We start from the raw sequence: 18,780 nt of genomic DNA, 5'->3' as shown, positions 1-18,780 counted from the left end.
TATAATTCATTCTAAAGCAATTTTTCAGAGCACAGTTGGCAGGAAAGATACACAGTAAATGCAGTGAAATGACATCAGCAAGTCTTGCCTGAAAAACACTGAGGACAGTTGCAGTTTTTTATGCCTCTAAACCCAGGTGCCTGTTCAGCCCTGAGAGGACAGGACTGAGAGGGAACCTCATCAATGTCTGTCAGTGTCTGCAGGGAGATGTCAGAGGATGGACCAGGCTCTGCTCGGGGCGCCTAGCAAGGGGACAAGAGGCAACAGGCAGAAACTGATTTTGAATATGAGGAACAAATTCTTCCCTGAGCAGGTTACTGAGCACTGGAACAGGTTGACCAGAGAGCTTGTGGAGTCTCCCTCAGTGGAGATGTTCCAGAACCATCTGGATGCAATGCTGAGTAACCTGCTCCAGGAAACCTGGCTTGAGCAGGGAGGTTGGACCAGATGACCCCACCAGTGGTCCCTTCCAACCATTCTGTGTTGCTGTGGTTTTATGCTTTCTTAATTTGTACCGATAATTTAAAGACAGATTTAAATTCAAGTGGTACTAAGAAATTTTTTTAGGGAATAAATTCTTTACTGTGAGGGTGGTGAGGCACCGGAACAGGCTGCCCAGAGAAGCTGCGGATGCTCCACCCGTGGAAGTGTTCAAGGCCAGGTTGAATGGGGCTTGAAGCAACCTGGTGTAGAGGGACATGTCCCTGCCCACAGCAGGGGAGTTGGAACAAGATGATCTTTTAAGGTCCCTTCCAAATCATTGTGTGATTCTGTTATTCTAAATAGAAAAAAAAAAAAAGAACCTAAGAGGCAATCCAATGCAGTAGTTTTTTCTAGTCCTCTTCATTGAAAGGTATTTCACATGGACATTTTGAGATTACCTCAAATCAGATGGGTGTTTCAGATGCCAGAAGACAAAAGTGTAACTGCATTTTTACCACAGTACATAGTGGATATTTTCCTTTGTGTTTCTTCTGAAACAAGTGTGCTCAGCTACAACTGAAGCTTATGGCAAAACCCCACATTCCTGTTGGTGAGAAACTTAGCCAAAAAAGGGAAATGCCACAGAAAGCTGCCAAGCAACAGCATAAAGGCAGCAAAAATCAATGTGCCTCCTCCCTCAACAGACTGGTTTGCAAAAATTTCCATTCACATTGTAAATTAAGTGCAATTAGCTTGAGAAAGAGGACTGATCAAAACCAATCCCAGAATGTTACTAACTAAAAATTTTGAAATCAGCATTGTTTTAACTTGCTGTTGCAATCAGTCATGCTGGCTTTGTAGATGAAGTATCAGGCTCTAGGGAAGTAGGAATGACTACTCTACGGAAAGAAGACAACAGCAGCTACAGTAGAAAGAGATGAACACCAACTGCTACAGTTGCAGATGCAACCAAGGTGTAACAATAATGCCATACTCTGAACACAAATTCCCATATTTTGGCTGCCTGGCCTAACCCAACAGTAGACAAAAACAGTTAAAGTCGTCTAAAAATATTTCCTTAGTACTAGAAATGGGAGGAATAAGTGAGAGAAGTTATCATAATTCTAAATACACTTGTAAAACTGGAGGTGCAACTCACTCAACATGTAAAGCAAAAAGGATGAATGACTCTTGAAATAAGATTCCCTAGGAAATAAGCCTGAAAAAAGCAAAGCAGAGGTGTAACATACTAGCAGGTTAGCACAGTGAATTGACTCTAGTTTGCCATGTTAAAACACACATGGAAGCTCTTTTACGTACTCTGTCAAAAGGAAGAAGAATCTGAACGTAACAGGTGCTATGGTAGACTCCTGTATTTTGACCCCAACAGAAATCAACCTTATCCCCATGATTTGCTTAATGTTCATTAATATAATAGGGCAACATTTGCCATTCAGTCAGTCTGATAATACAGCAATATGATGTGACTTAAACGAAAGACGAAAATGTTAGCAGTAATAAAAACTAACCTAAGAAGCTGTAAGAAGACTTTACCATTCACATTCTGTTTGTGACAGGATATCCATACATCTACACATTTATAGTTTTGTGCCTACGTATTCAATATTAAACAGGTACATTCCTAATAAGTACCTTTTTGGGTCAAAAAAAAGTATTAAAAAAAGACATTCTACCTCTTGATCACAGTAAGCTGTAATAAGCACTATACATGTGACAAAAATGGCCCAGCTTCTTAGAGAAAACCTTGGCTATAATGTGTTAGCAAGAAAAACCAACTCTTCTACAAAGTAGTTGCAAACACCATGTAATATAAATACCAGAGGGTCTCCTATCATTTCTTACCCACCCTTGGCTCAGACCATCTATGTGGTGTGGTGAAACTCACAGCCTTTAGCCCTCTTACAAACTGTAAGAAATACACCATCATCATGGTTCTCAGAGATGCAACTCTGAGAGTTTCTTGGGTTTTTTTCCAAATCAACAGGAATTTTCCCACCTGTGAGCAGCAGTATTGCAAATAGGGTGCAAAAAAGCAAGGCAGCCTGTCATCTCCCCTCTCGCAGCTACCCATTTGGTTGGCTTAACCACAACAACAAGTCTTTCTTGAGGGTACAATATGGACTTGTGTGCAGAGGGAGCTCAGGGATTGGGAAAACTCTCAAATGATCTCCAAATGACCGAAATGAAAACCTCTTAAAATTAATTATTTTGCTATGTGTCACTGTCACCCGCGGGACGTATATCAAATGGAAGAGAAGCTGTATGAATACAGACATAACGACACAGACAATGTACATAACTATAGCATGATAATTCAGGCACTGCCATTTTTACATTATGAAACAGTTCTTAAGGTTAACATTTTTATTATCCCCATGACACCTCTCTAGGATCCCAGAGAAGGTGCTTTAAGTGTGTCAGCATTGACAGTCAGAGCTTTTAGCGTTTGAAGCTCCCTAAAAGTCAGCCTCCAAAAGCAAGAAAGTTGTAATGGCACTAAGCATCCTTTAAAGAGATGCATTTAAAGTGAAGTTTCATTGGTGTGTGGTCTGGAGTTCTCTTCTTCCAGTAAAGCTATTCTTTGTTTGAGCATCCTCACTTGTGTTTCATGTCTCTCCACCATGGCCATCATTTGTGATTCCAGTTTCTTCAGCTTATTTTGATGCTTTTTCTTTGCTTTTTCATAAGCTGCTACCAAGTTGCTGTTAAAAACACAAGGCAATACAAGGTAATTCAAAAAGGCTTATTCATAGCAAGTGTTACAAAAAATCCACCCCAAAGCCCTACCTTCAGAAAACTCCAAAGTGTGGGTACTGATAATCTTCCTAAAATTAACCAGTGCTTTAAAATGGATTAGATCCAAACCTTATTGATCCAAATCCAGATCAATACTAATGTCTGTGTCTTTTCTGGGGAAGCACACACCTCCACCAGGAAACTGGTAAAGAAAATACGTTTAAACATGGTTCAAAGAGCCAGATAGAGGTTCCTGATGATGACCTTGCAGAGCACTGTTTATAAGTCAGGATACCACAACATTAAACATGTAATGATTTATAAGAACACTGCATGGCCAGAATCTTTTTAGAAAATCCAGGACTGATTTTGCATTTTCCATTTTAAAAAAATCACATTTACATTCAGAGGATGGTATCTTGTGCTAATTTTTCAGCTGCTGGGTAGGTTCTGTGCCTCCACCTTGACTGAATAGGAAAGCTTGAGGTGGATGTTGCTTTTCACCACAAAGGCTTTCAGGTATAATTTAAGAAAAACTACACTGTGAGTGATAGTTCCTTGCAGGAAGGCAGCTGCAGTCCACTGTATTCCTAGTTCATCCAAACATAGGGCCAGTAAAATGCCCTGAGTAAGCAATACAGTTTAACTGTATTGTTTAACTGTGATTATCCAAGAGAGTTTATTAATGAAGAGGCTGGAGCCAAATGAAAAAGAGAAGTTTAAAACAAAGTAACAGATTTATAAATCTGAGTTTTGTTTGTTTCTGTAAGTGCATTTATTAGTAACTCAGTTAAGATTAACCTATTTCCCTCCCTCTGTTCTTAACTGTGTAGTTGTCAGTGGCCTACATGGGAGGTTTAATACCTCCCACATCTCTAATTAGAGCCTTAAAGACTCAATGTGTGTGAATTCAAGGATCCATAAACTTCTCATTAAGGTAAGGAGAATATTACAGTGCACTGCCAGAACACAGAAAAAAAAATCAATGGTGGGTCCATCTGCTGGTAGATCCTTTACCTGTTTGCCCTTTTAAGGTCATTAACAAATTCTGCTGACTGCTGATGTCTGATCTCACTGCTCTTCGTGAGCCTCTCCAAAGCACTCACTAACTCCTGCACTCTAGCCTTCAGTTTCTTCTCCCTGGACCAGGAAAAGAGGAGGTAGAAAACTATGTTCAAAACAGAAATAACAATTCAGCTTGCAAAGTGCATGAAAAGTTGTCCTGTGCTGGGTTGACAGGCTGAAAATATTCCCCTTATTAATACTTGGATAATACAGGAGGTAGTTCTTACATTAAACTTCTCCAAAGATTGATATTTATAACATTCACCATTGTAAACTATATGATCAGAGATACAGCAGACAAAAAAGCAAACAAACTTCTCTTGTAGATCGTAGTCTTGTATGCATTAAATCGCACTAAGAAATAAGCACAAAGATACATAAACAAAAGTTTAAGAATACCTGGAACATGCCCACTGTGTCCTGAATGAGATAGCACAGAAAACCACTAAAGGTACTCAAACATCATGACAAATTTTAATTAAAAATAGCATTCCAGCATTGCTATTAAAAATATTTTACTAAACAAATTTTTCTTTACACAGAGAACCACAGAATGGTTTGGGTTGGAAGGGACCTCTAAAAGTCATTTAGCCTGACATCTAGCAGGGACATTGTCAAGTAGATCAGGTTGATCAGGTTGCTCAGAGCCTCATCTGACCTGCCCTTGAATGTTTCCAGGGATGGGGCACCTACGAGCTCTCTGGGCAACCTGTGCCAGTGTTTCACCAGCCTCTGAGCAATTCCACTGATTTCAGTTACTACCTCAAATTTACTCAAGTAATTTATACTTCAGTATAAATTTAAGTCTGTATTACAGTAACTGACTAGCTTTTTATGAAGCCAGCAAGTCAAGTCCATGTGGCAGTGAGAAAAAGTTAAGAATAGGAGACGGGAGCACAGACAGAAAAGGGCAAATACAAGAAATACAGAAGAAGAAAGAGCATTTTTTTCTATGAAGGACTCTTTCAAACAAGCCAGAGTAGTGAGGCTTAAAATGCTGATATAGTGACTAACACTTACTTGCTAATTATGAACCAAAAGTTAATTACATGAAGTGTGCCAAAATGGAAGCAAGGTACCTTATAGTATTTTTACATTACAAGTATCTCTATGAGGAAAAGAAAAAGTGAACAAGACAGAAATTCTGAGCAGAAGCAAGCATTACACCTTGGGGATTAAGCTGGCTTTAAAAAGTATTTCCTAGCACAGGTAAGCATGTGGCATGAGGCAGGTGCTTCTCCCTGGGGAGCTCCCTGCTCAGAGCTGAAGGCTGCCCAGCCTACTCCTACACGGACTGTTACTGTGCTGGTGTGGAGACCCAGGAGCTTTTCCCATGACCCATCCTCACAGCAGATAGCTCAGAGAAGAAAACCATCAGATTTGGGAGAAAAAAAAAAAAAGCTTTTAAAACTGACATGGAGCTGGGCTCAACTGGGACACAGATTTTGCAGTATCAAATCTTACACTCGGGAACTTTATGTGTTTGTATGTAGACATTTGTCTGTGCTTTGCTGCCCAGAACCACTTTGCAGTGACTGGCCTCTCCCTCTTGTTTTTGCTGCAGTGCTAAGTGAGTATGCTGTGTTTCATCTCAATAACAAGACGACTGCTGTCTCCCACACAAGCCCACCGGGAACGAACACCCTAAAAGCTTCTGCAGCTCTGAACAGACCACACGGATGGTCCTTGAATCCCAGCTCAGCAGGCTGCAGTTCCGAGAGTGGCCTGACTAGGGCAGCCTTTTATCGCCAGAGACAAGGAGACCACCTGGCTTCAGCAGCTACAGAAGGGCTTTCACAAAGTCAGACAGGGAAATATTCCAAGTCAGCAGTTTATCCCAAGAGACTCAGACGCTGGTTTACCGGCAAACTTGAAAAGGACATAAGAGGGGCCTTGTTGATGAAAAATCATCAGTATTCTTTGTGTGCCCTTTCATTGAAGGAACATGCTCTGTGTTTTCAAATAATACAATCTTTTTCCCTACCAGTTAAAAGCTCACTGCCATCCACCCCAAATATAAATTTCATTTTTTATATCCTATCTTAGCAGCCAGAAAGACTCAGCACAGTCTACAGTCAAAGTCTGTGTTCTGCAAAAAAACAGGGAAAAAAAAATCCATTTTTACTTGCAACAGAATATAAACAAGAAAACATCAGACTTGGTAGAGGCCAAATCTAACGTGTTTGTGGCATGGCACTACTGATACGAAGAACAGAGTAGGGTAAATTTGGTTCTTGCCTGCTCCAGAGGTCACCACAGCCAGAGGCTCTGGGAAGGCTCAGTAACACCATGCTCAGCACAGTGACCTGGCATGAACAGCAAGTCCAACAAAATAAACATGCACAGCATTTGGGTGGGCAGAGAAATCTAAAAATCACGAGGCTGATTTAACATTATGTGCACAAAAAGGTATGGCTGTGAAAACACTGCACACTTTGGAAAAAACCCTGCAGAACCACAGTTCACTGCAGCTAAAGTCCTTAATACACCTGTTGTAACAAAAGCTGCGTGGAAAAGAAACACAGTAGAAAGACTTTGAGGAGCCTGTCATGCATGGTAAAGTTTGCTTGCTATGGTGACTGTTACCTGACAAAACAATTATATCACCTTTTGTCTGTTTTGCACTCACACCTTTCAGCCAGTCCTGTTCAGTCCAAACCCAGCTAAACATCAAGCTATATTTCTTTACTCTTGGTCTATAACATCCTTAATCTTGCTGCTTGTCAAAGACACAGAGCCTGGGCCTCCACAAGCTACTTAACTTTCAGATGCTAGATCTGAACCATCTAGCTAAATAGGTAACAGTTGGTAATACTTCAAATCTATAGATGACCCAAACTTACATTTACACTAAAACACATGTATTCCTTTGGCTTTGAAGTCAGTGAAAACAGCACTAGCTAGTAGCGACTCAACCCTAATCTCATGGAAAACAACTGGTATTTTGATTGCACATGCTGAAATATCCCAAAAATCTTCAAAAACCCCAACCCATAGGGATCTACATTTACACCTTCTGTTCCTGATTTTAAAAATGCCTATCTAAATATCTTTACTTCAAGAGACATTTCATAGAACAAGTAACACCTGAGGAGACAGACACAGCAGCAACAGCAAAGGCATAGTAAATATCTTGTTTTAATCTTGGAAATGGAGACGCACACACACCTGGTTAATGACTATTACATGCAAAAAGTATGTAAGGTTTTCCTCATGGTGCTGCACCTTCTCTTTTAGTAGCAGATGACAGACCTCAGAGTTGTACCATACTGGCTGACCAGCAAATTCTCTGCCCCTTCCTAAAAATTCCATGCCTCACAATGCTAGCTCCTCCCACTTCCCTCCATTTCTATCACTAATTACCTCAGTCTGGTCAGGAAGAATTGTCCTTATTTCTCTTCAAAACTGATTGCTTGGTTAGGCAGTGAACTGGAGTGATAATGAATCCTGAGCTGCTATTTGTATTCCTTTAATACAGTACAGGGTTAGCTGTCTTTACGGAATTTCTAGCACCACTTCACTGTCCTGACTGCTCTTTTAAATCAGCAGGATACGAAAAATTAGCCACTACAGGCTTATTATGGCAGAATATTTTAAAACAACAGTCATATTCATATGCAGTATTTTTCCACAATGAGATGTCAAAGCTGCAAACCAGAGAAGGAACTGCATTTGAAGTGACAACCATATGAACATTCTACAACAGGGATCATCATATGGCTGTGGCACAGATTTCTGCTACCAGTCTTCCAGAGTCCAGAATCCAAAATCACATGGAAGTTACACACCAAATTCACACTGCAACTGTGCCCCAGGGCTGTAGTATGGACCTCTGTGGATCCCAAGAAAGCATTTATATGTGTATTTTGCTGGGAAGAGGGAATGAGAAGCAAGTATTTTTTTCTGAAAAAACAATTTCTGTGAGCCCCAAACTCACAAGTCTATCAGACTGCAGAGGTCAGCACAGCTTTTGCTCCCGACAGCTCCTCCTCTGAGTGGCTACTGCAGCTGGAGCTGCAGAAAATACAGCCGTGACATCTTGTGTGCACAGAGGAAATACACAAGTATTCCCAGAAGAGGGAACAAGCCTATGATCTGAGGGCATGGCTCACTTCCAAGCACAAGGGCTCTCTGCTGCAGGGCACTTGAGAAGTCAGCTAGGGAAATCCCTGGCTGCTCCCTTTCCAGGGAAAAGCTCAGAATAAGTGTATTCAGAGGCTTACAGGCTATGCCAACATCCGCTAAAACAGTATTTTCAATGAAACGCCTAATATGCTGGTAATAAAGACTTTTGTTTTGTATTTTCACAATCAAAACACTCAGTAGGCAGTTGCTAAGTGGTTTTCAAGGGCTTTTTGTTTCAGACTTCCAGGATGGCTGAATAGGAAGGGGATAACTGGTGTTCACTGGTTTCAAGGCTACCAACGCAGAGGGTGGGGAATTCTGCCAGAGTCGTAAAGGAAACTATGTAACATCGGGCACATTTCTGCAGTTTCTGTCAGTTTGGCCTCCACACAGTGACACCGTGTTTGGCACACTGTGTTTGGCACACAGTAATGTAAGCGAGGTCATGAACACCTTATATTTTCCCTTCTGTCTGGGCATTTCCAGACATGTTCAGGTTTCACATGCTAGAAGTCTTCCCAGATTTTCCTGCCCTTACTTATTTTATTGAAAATTCCCCAGTGCTGCAAACAGGAAGCTGCTCTTCTCTGGCATGTAAAAAGTTGATTTTTCTGCCCCTGGCTTGGAGTGTACCCAGCTAACTCCCCTTCTTGTGAAAGCACCAGCTACTCAGCTATTACCCCCCTGCCCTGGGGTCAGGAGCACCAGAGCTCCTGCCAAATCTGAAGCAAAAGAGCAACAATGAGCTCTCTCCAAATCAAGAAGTGAGAAAGTTTCCCACAGCCAGGCAGAGGGGTCCTGCCATCCCTGGGGCCATCCTTTTACTGATCAGGGTGTACTGCTTGCCACAAGCAGATCTCTTCAAATCGTGGCTCAGCAGTCGGAGGGGCACCATTGGCCTCAGCTCAGCACCTGCCCCTGAGCTCTGCAGACACAAATCCCTGAGGCAGCAGCACCAGCAGCAGCTGGGCAGCCAGTCGAAGGGGACAGAGGCCAGAGGTTTCCTAGCAAGAGTATCCATGCAGGTGGGGTAGCTCCTAGGCATCTGGGCCTTGGGGAAGGGAGGTAGGAGAGGCACCTCCTGTGTGGTGGTCCCAAGCTGTCTTCATGGTCCCTGCTTGGAAGGGCAGGCACACACTTTCAATCCCACACTTCACTCCTACTCCCTTTCCTCATACCCTCCTGTTGTGAGCCTGGCATGATCCCTCACTGACTTTTCTGGTTGAACAGGGTGACACATGACTGTTTTTTCTAGGCATTTGACTCCTTTCCTCTCAGGAGATAACAGCTGGACATTTAAAAGGAATGCAGATAAATTCTCTTTTCATCAGCAGTTTAAACTAACATTCTTCATCAGGCTGGCATGCAGAATCCCCAAGCTAATTCAAATGCATTCTTGCCTCACTGGTCTAGGTTGGCCTGCTAAGGAAAACAACTAATATATAATAACTTCACTAAAGAGGCAACAAAGCAACACCTCACAAATGCCAAGAAGGTATTAAAATTATCCTCTTCAAATGCCATGTCTTCCTGGCTCGTCTCCTCAGGATTCACTAGGCTTGAGAACACCTGTGCTGGCTGCTACCTGTGCAAAGGGAGCCTCTTCTGATCACAGAGAAGATGGAAGGTGCTTTAAGAAAACACTTTGCTGCTGGTGTAAAATATTGTACTTTTTTTTTTTTTTTTTTGCTAACTGTCAGATGCTTAGAGCAGATCTCAAAAACCAGACAGTACCACAGGCATGTGTTACACCACCTGCAGTGGGGAGACAGGCCAGGTGTGGTCCTGGAAACCACAGACTGGCAGCAGAAAGGGAGAACAGCCCTGGAGGGAGACAGCAGCATGCCTGCCACACTCACTGCTCAAACCTCCCACCCAGCTTTGCCAGCCCAGCCTGGGAGCTCTCCAGACCTGGAGCTATTTGGAGCTCCCTGTGATGATTATATCCAAGTGCACAGCAGCTCAGCAGTTCAGATAACCACACAGTGGTAAGGAGAACTACTTATTCCATGTCAAAAGTAGAGAAAAAGAAAAATTATGGCTGTCTGTGATGCATGTAAAAAACCAGCTACTTGAGGTGCTTCTGAGGAAGCACCTTGTATCACCATGAGTCACTTCTCTTCTTGTGAGAAGGTTTCTCTCAGTGGCACTCTCCAGAGGGATTTCCAGATACAGGTCATAACTCCTAAACTACTCAGGCAGCCAAGGGAAACCACAGCAGAATACAACACAGGCACAAAAACAATATCTCTGAAACTTGCAATGGCTGCAAGCCATGCCAGTGTCTGGCTTTCATATGTCTCAGAGTTGCTTATCTCTTCATTTAATGGATGTGATAATTAAAGGAGAGAAATAAGCAAATGTAACTGACAAAAAACCCCCTGAGGATGCATCAGTAGCTGTACAACAACAACCCCTGCCTCCCTCTCCCCTCTTTTATCCACTATGTTTGTCCTGTACTTTACGAATCGGTAAAAGTCTTAAGAGTAATTTTAAATCTGGATCATTACAATATAATGTGTTTTAGGTATTTCTACTTCCATTTCTGAGACACAGCCTGACTGATGGTCAAGATAGGCCTCAATTTCAACTATGCTTCCACAGACTTCTGGATCCTGCTATCATGAAACTAAGGTTGGCCCTTGGAAACACACCAAGCTGAGATGCCATCACATGAAGTTTGTGGAAGTTTAAAACAAAGGAAGGTGGCTTAATCTATCTCTCACTGACAGTGTGTCAGGAAGTAGCCACTGCCATGCCTTGGTACAGCTTTCTGTTGAAAGGGTTCCTCTCTGAAAAGAAGCTTGGCATAAAACAAAATTGTGATCTTCAGACAAGCATAAGGACCTAAGACTGCAATAAGCATTACTGTGTCTCAACAGACACATAGAAGTTATTGCAATAGCATGAATTCTTTGTGTCCTACTAGAAATACCTGCAGCTTCCACTTCCAGAGAGGTAGGATCACAGCTCTGTGCAAAATGTACTTTTTATTAAGAGCAAAAGAACTGTTTGCCAGTCCTACCAATTACAACTCCTTCCCCCTCTCCATGGCAACTTCCCTATTAGTAGCATCACTCAATATGCTATCTCTCAGTTTAAAAGTCATCAGACATGGTAAATACATAGCTTCTTTGTTGTCTTACCAGATGGAAAGTCACTCTTTTGTGAGGGAGACACTGAAACACATCTAGACTGACACAATTCATGTAACCCTGGACAGCCATCAAAGATCGTAATTTTGTGCCAAATGATGATGCAGCCCAGGTCTGAACAGTCAGTCTAGTTATAGTGTTTTGCCTGCCATGGCCCTTACCTAGTACTGCCAGATCCTTCCTGGCCAATCATTTTAACGCTTATAAATGACCATCTAAATATATAAACAAAATACAATCCTACAGAGACAGAAGAGCTATCAGCAATTGGAAATACAAGGAGAGACTGCAGGAGGACTTCAACAGACAAAGCATTTCTAGTAAGGCCTAGGGAGAGAGAGAAGTTTCAGTCTTGCCTGTTTGGTCATTTTTCACAGAATGAAAGAATTTAATGGAAGAAAAGATTAGTTATATCACCATTATCACTGCCCTGCTAAAGCAAGATGGCACTCTTCCTGCCTCTCTAATCCTTTCTGCCACCTCTAATGAATTCACCTGCAGTAGTGCAAAACTGGTATGTACCTACTAAGTTACCAAACTCACACAAGTCATACACAGCTCTCCCTGTCCTGCCACAGCAGAGCAGAACAAACCAGCAAGGAAAATACTGTTTTAAGGTCTCCCTAAGAGACTGCGTCATGTGTCTGATTTTGGGGTATTCAACCAGATCCTCTCATAAAACTGGCTTCTGGCACAATCATCAAGCTGTCAGTGCCAGGCCATGAGGCTGCTGGGAACACATTTTTTGCCCTCACAAGAATAAAGTATTTCCTGCCAACAAGCTTGTTTACGGATGTGTCAAACTCAAGAAAAAAGAGGATTCATGTCTATTGAACCACTTCATCATTCCATTAAGAAAAGAGAGAGGGGAAAATAAAACTGTTAAAGACTCTGACAGAAAGCGTTTATGTTTGGCTGGAATATTAGTGAGCTTAGACTGCAATATCAGAAATTTATTAACCTAGACGTAACTCTTACAGCTCAGAACTTGCAGATAATTTACATTTCTACTAGTTAGCATAGCTATCATGACAAATAAAAGTGATTTCTGTGAAAAGCTGGTAAGAGAGGTTTTTATGCTGAACACTACTGTAGGAAATCTTCAGTTGTACTAGAACAAATACATAATGGAACAGTGGATGAAGAACTGCTCCTGCCTTGAATTTCTGGTGATGGGCACTACCAGTGAAAACTTGATAAGCTTCACAACACACTTCTGGATTCTAGAAGATTTCTCTCTGTAGATTCTCTGCAGAGAGAAGCCAGCCTATCTCTGTGGATGAGACTGTTCTGCTGCATGGCCATTTGCAGATTATGAACAAATAAATGTTTTCAAACTACACCAAAACTCAAACCTTAACTCTGTCCTGCTGTTTTATTTGGGTTTCACTCTGCTTCAATTAACTGAGAAGAACCTGACAATTTAGCAGCAACAGAGAACAGAATGGGAAAGCAGTAGAGGGGAGAGTTGCCCAGTGCTTTAGTCTCTGTAAAGACAGGATGAGGAGGGGACAGGATTGCTGTTTGATATCACATGCTCTGACAAACAGAAAGACTCAAAAGCAAATGGACTTTCGCCCCTATCCTTGCAGCTGTTGTCCCCTACACCAGTGTAGTACTGCCTGGAGAGACAACAGGTAGGTCCAATCGCTGGATGTGTGCACACATTGTAACCAGTACTGAAACACTCCTGAACATTGTCATTTCAACACTGCCTCTAGACCACAGAGGGCGATACTTCATATTTCCCTCCTGTCCCCTGACAAACACAGATACTGGGCAAGATATTTTTATTTTGTATTCTGATCCTACTTCTTTGGCAGGTGAGGAAGGTAATCAGGGCAGCCAGCAGGATCTCTCCTGGTTCACACATAGTGTCAGGACTTGTTTTCCCATACAAGCAGGAAGAGTATTGAGGGATTGGCACATGCTAAGTGCACAGAGTTAAGTTTGCTTCATTCCTAAAGATATCACAACCACCTCAGACCATTCTGCACTGTTGTAGCACTTGTAGAGGAAAATGAACTTTGATTATTTTTTGGAACTCTTTAGTGGATCCATGATGGGATAAATTTCATTGTGATATTTGAGGGTCCATTTACTCAGAAGAGCAGTTAAGAACTGCTGGTATATTTTAGGACAGCTGTTGCTAAACAGGGTGCAGTAAGCTTTCTCCAGGTGCTACACAGATTTTGAGAGAAAGCTTCAGGATAAGGAGGACTAAGCATTCAGCCTGATCTAGGCTGACACACTGATTAAGGAGAAAAACACCCGGTCCACACAGCTTGCAGGAACTGGGCTTGAGCCCCACTGGCAGCAGCAATCACATTTAGTACAGTCATATTTCCATTACACTGAGAGTCTTCACAATTTATGTACAGTGTAATCTGATTATTTTTTTCCCCATTTCTGCCTGACAAAGTGTACTTGCGAGGCCTCTGGCTGGAAATCCATGCTAATCAAGTTAAGGGCCAGTAGATAAAGCAAAGTTGTTTTCTCTGTGTTGTCAGCAAACCACATTTCATGAAGCCTCTGCTAACTAAGGTCACCGACATCATCTTGAAATCCAGGAGCAAGCAACAAGAGCAGGAAAAAGCCCCATCTTGAGTGAAGACAAAAAATGCTGGTGAAGCAGCTCACACCAGGGCTGCAATGTTGGGGGCAGGGGGGAGGCCAATGGCTTCTATGCAATGTTTATGTAAATTACTTTTTTATGGGGTTTATCCACCCACACACAGATGACAGTTTGGATTATTTTAACCGCGGAATTTTGTTTCCTGCATCATGAAAACTAAGTACTCAGCAACTGCCAGACTGCTAAGCAAATGGTATGAAATGTATTGATTCTGCAGTGGTAACATTTTTACACAATGCCTTCCAGGCTTAGGTGACCATAGGCACTCTATACATTGCACCTATGAAAAAAGCACCTCAGGAATAAAACACCACAGCTGCCTGAAAGGACATTCCACCATTAAAGAGAGTGCAAACACCAGGAAAGCAAAATACACTCTTCCCAGCCTAAATTCTTAGTAGCATTTTGGAGGGGTTCTAAATATAAGAACCAGATTAGATATTAAGACAGCCATTTCTTGGAAAAGGTGGAACAAGTACTGAAACAACTATCAAAACAGTGAATGTCTTTGTCATGAAGTTTACCACATAGCTGGTGCAGCAAAAACTGCTGCACAAACAAATATCTAGCTAATGTATAACTGTACTGAAAGCTTAGGCTTAAAACCTGGCTGTTGACAAAAGCAGTTTGTCAAGACATCAATTTTCTCTCTCATTGGAAAGCTAATGCTTCACACAATGTCATTTGTAATTGAACTGTGGCTCCACTTACATACTCAGAAAGAAAATGGAGCATCTGAGTCATCAAAATGCCTGCAATTCCCACTCCTGTAACTCCTGCCCAAGTTCTAACCTGTGACCAACCTTCTTAACCAAAGATCACACCACAAATCTTCACTAAAGGTTTTCTGTATGCACACAAGAAAAATCATGTTTGTGTCTCACACTCTTTGCTGAAAACAATGACTACAGCCATTTTGAGGGTTTAATTTCTAAAATTCAACTGAATTTTAGAGAACCCCAAGGAGAATGGAGCTGAGCATGTGAAGACTTTCACCAGACTAAAGAAAACAGCAAAGAGAGGGGAACATTAGAAGACCTTCGATCATTTTCCTTCTCATGGGACAAATCTGTGATCACTCTTAAAATCACTTGAGGGTAAGAGCAAAGGCTCAGAAATAAGCCTTGCCCTGGGCCTACAGGACAAGTGGTGTCCCTGGTGAGGGAAGCTGCTTACCTCCTGAGTGCGTTTGTCAGCTCAGCAGTCAGTTCACTCTCGGTGTATGGTCTCAGCTCAGCAAGAGTTAATGGTGCTGCGGTGCCATCACTGCATTCCTGAGAAACCAGGAAACACCATCTAGTTTAAAAGTACTTACCATCTTAACTGGAAAATTCTGAAAACCACTTAGGTAACAGCTACTTGTAAAATGAAGGTGAAATAAACATCACAATATTACAGCAACATGGCAGTGTATCAACGTACCAAGAAATAGACTAAATGGATTAACACTTCACAAATCCCCCTAAATGTTTCCTAAACCACCACAGCTCATCAACTTGCAGAATTCTGCTAGTGTGCAAAACTGCTGGTGATTTCCCTATATTTCTTTTGACATCATACTTGAAACAAAGAACTGCTGGGATCAAAAAATTCAGACGATGCATTGCCAGAAACAAGTAAGAAAGACAGTTATACACTAGCTCTGGATTTTGTTTTTGAACACATTACTGAGGCTTATCTGGGGACACAGCACTAAAATAAGAGGACTTAAGTTTTTCCAGGTGTCTATTTCTTAATGTAAATTAATACAGTAAAGTTTTTCCAGGTATCTATTTCTTAATGCAAATTAATACAGTTAATGCAGAAATCTGTTTATTTTGCATTATTATAAGGGGAAAAAAAGCCTTCATTCTCATATTATTACAAATTGACTTGGAAAAAGAGACTGTCATTACAATGCTCTAACTGCTTCAAAGGAATGAGAGCTTATTTTTTCAAATTTTGTATTTGGGGGAGGATGGCATTTTGCTTATACTCCATCCCTTCTACTGTTTCCAGTGAGTGGCAACATTCAAGACACACGTTCAACCACAGCAACTTGTATGTTTGGCAAGACTGGGCTTGTGGTAATCCTCCTCAAAACAACCTTCTTTTTGCCCAGGCTTAACAATAATTCTGCAAAGTCCTCATAAGTCACAGTATGGAAGGAATCGCCTAACAACTGGAGAAGAGAGAAAAGATCTACATATAGACAAAAGAGAAGAATGATCAACGTGCTAAAGACTGATACAGGGAGGGGAGTGGTATAATTAATCATGTTTACAGCTTTGGAAACTTAGCTTGACTCCTGACCTTGCCCAGTTTGTCTTTGCTTCCACTGCTGGTTGAGCTGAGAGACCTCATTCTCTGCTCTTTTTGTTCTTCCACTTCAGATTTCAAGTGCTCAATGTGGACGAGGTAGGCCTGCTCCTGGGCCTCTCGAGTGCTCAGTTTCAATTCCAATGCCTTCTTCTCCTTCTCTAGCAGGTAAAGCTGTGCCTTGAGCTCTGCCATCTCCTCCTGTTGAAGAAACATTATCAGCATGCTGCTCATGGGACTATATACCTAAAGGAAGAAGAGGTTAAACAAGATTTTCATCCACTCCTATAACCCAAGTGTTCTTTTCATGGAAAACACTATTAGCACCCACATGCCTTTTTATAGTCACATAGCATATTCGTCGAAAGACTAGTACATCTTGAGTCTGAGTATGATGAGCTGTGCCACTTCAGTATCAGCCTCAGAAATAAGCTCATAGCCACTAGTGTCGTGCTGAAACTAGACTACCTAGGATCTGAGAGAGTAGCCACAGCTGCTGAAATTTCTTTGGTTCTACTGCCCTTCAGAGACCACTTGCTTAAAACCAGAAGTGTACTACTTTCCTGTCAAAAACCTCCCTAAATTCCAGATTTCAGTTTCTTATTGATACATAAGAATTTATCTCATTAGAGTGGAGGGGTTTGAGGGACTAGGACAACACACACAGGTAACATATTCCCACTTTGTAATATCAGCCTCTGTGGTAGAATGAGTTAAGTCAATAAGGGTAACTTGGTATGGCACCATCAGATGTCCATTTTTAATTTCCCTTCTCTAGAAAACCAGAATACCCAAATATATACAACTTAAGTTTGACAAAATTGCACTCAATTATATTCTTCCATAAATATGATCCACAGGGGATTGACTTCACAGAGAGAAGTTGAATTCTGAGAGCTCATTCTTGTGTGCAATTCTTCTGCCACTCTGATGTTTATGACAGGGCTGTCACCTACTGTAACACAACAACTGATATTTGGGGACAGATCTCTGTTTTAACATCTGTCTGACAGTGGCTGGGCAGAAGTTTAAGAGCAGGGCATGAGTGCAATGACCCTTCTTTCAGCACATGCTCCCAGCCTCCCATGAAAGGTAGCTGATGGATATCCCGAACCAGAAGGATCTTTGTGTTTAAAAGCACTTCAGAAAAGTTTCTTCTACAAAATGCCTAGTTATTTTCTGAACCCAGAAAAACCCAGTATCCACAAAACCTTTAAAGAGATAGAATTAAAATGTAATTTACATTATGTGCTAAACAACACCAACAAACAAACAGAAGACTGCCAAAACCAAAAAAAGACTCCAACCTAGAATCATGTTCTCGCTGCTGAGCTTGTCTTGTGCTAGGTTTCCTCACTGATGACTACTGAGTTAAATGCAGACATTTTCTGTATTACCATTCAGTTCTAAACTTGTTCACTGTGTAAACACTTCTCAAAAACAGAAGTTTCTTGTTCTGTGGCCAGCCTAGGAACAAGTCACTATTTTTAATTTTTTTTAAACTCAGATTTCGACTAACTTTTCATGTAGAAGAGAATCTATGACTGCCACCAAATGCTGTCTGAATTAAGTGTAACCAGTGCACGCAGGTGTATCACGGTTACAACCACCATAGGTAACCATCAGCTTATTCAGAATCACCAACAATGCAAAAATAAAATCCATACCTTAAAATCATCTGCTTGTTTGTGAACTGAAGGCTAGAAGCACAACCAGGTTCATTCAATGTGGTTTACACAAATTTAGTTGTTAGGCAAACTTACCATCAATTTCCTTTGTCAACAGTAAATACATAAATAATACTGATAAATAATGATAGGGATATTTAGTTACAGGAGTTGAACTAGATGGTCTGATATACTCAATTGTATGCATTTAGCTTCTTAAGCCTCCATTTCTAAAGCCATTAATCTACTTAGCCTGCTTAGTGAAGGCTGAGAAGTAATTTGAATAGAGTATTTTGACACTTATATGAAAAAAAGATACTCTTGATAGAGGGCTATCTATGTGGTATGATGGTTATGACAGATCTTCCCTGGCTGGAAGCTGAAGCTAGGCAAATTCAGCCTAAAAATGAGGGACATCTATTTCCTAAAATAAAAAAGTGAATTTAACCACTACAACAATGAATTTGTGGAACTGATTTTTCTCGCAATCTAAAATTTTTAACTTATTTTAATTATATTTTAAGTTATTTTAATTTTAACATATTCAAGCTCAAAATAAACTTAAGGATCAACGGTTAACTCCTTTGTTTATGAAGACAGTAAGTTTAAATAATCCTATATGAATTCAACAGTTTGCATCCTGTCCAAGAAGGCA

At 41.2% G+C, this 18,780-nt stretch overlaps 1 protein-coding gene across 5 annotated transcripts in view; it reads right to left on the bottom strand.

Moving 5' to 3' along the window:
- Positions 1-732: 732 nt before the first annotated feature.
- The window catches only part of MCC (MCC regulator of WNT signaling pathway), a 188,250-nt gene continuing 170,202 nt past the window's right edge, over positions 733-18,780 (bottom strand). For 3 of the 5 annotated variants that reach the window (XM_032675611.1, XM_032675613.1, XM_032675614.1), the window contains 4 exons: positions 16,453-16,704; positions 15,337-15,434; positions 4,198-4,320; positions 733-3,146 (listed from right to left, as the gene is read on the bottom strand). In XM_032675611.1, the coding sequence (XP_032531502.1) occupies positions 2,966-3,146; positions 4,198-4,320; positions 15,337-15,434; positions 16,453-16,704 (654 nt within the window). In that variant the 3' untranslated portion in view covers positions 733-2,965. The remainder of the gene's footprint in view (positions 3,147-4,197; positions 4,321-15,336; positions 15,435-16,452; positions 16,705-18,780) is intronic. The other 2 variants (XM_032675612.1, XM_032675615.1) reach the window with 1 other exon arrangement.

The sequence above is a fragment of the Chiroxiphia lanceolata genome, chromosome Z, assembly GCF_009829145.1.
Source record: "Chiroxiphia lanceolata isolate bChiLan1 chromosome Z, bChiLan1.pri, whole genome shotgun sequence".
NCBI lineage: Eukaryota > Metazoa > Chordata > Aves > Passeriformes > Pipridae > Chiroxiphia > Chiroxiphia lanceolata.
The sequence above is the reverse complement of the archived record's forward strand: the minus strand, read 5'-3'. Positions and strand labels throughout refer to the sequence as shown.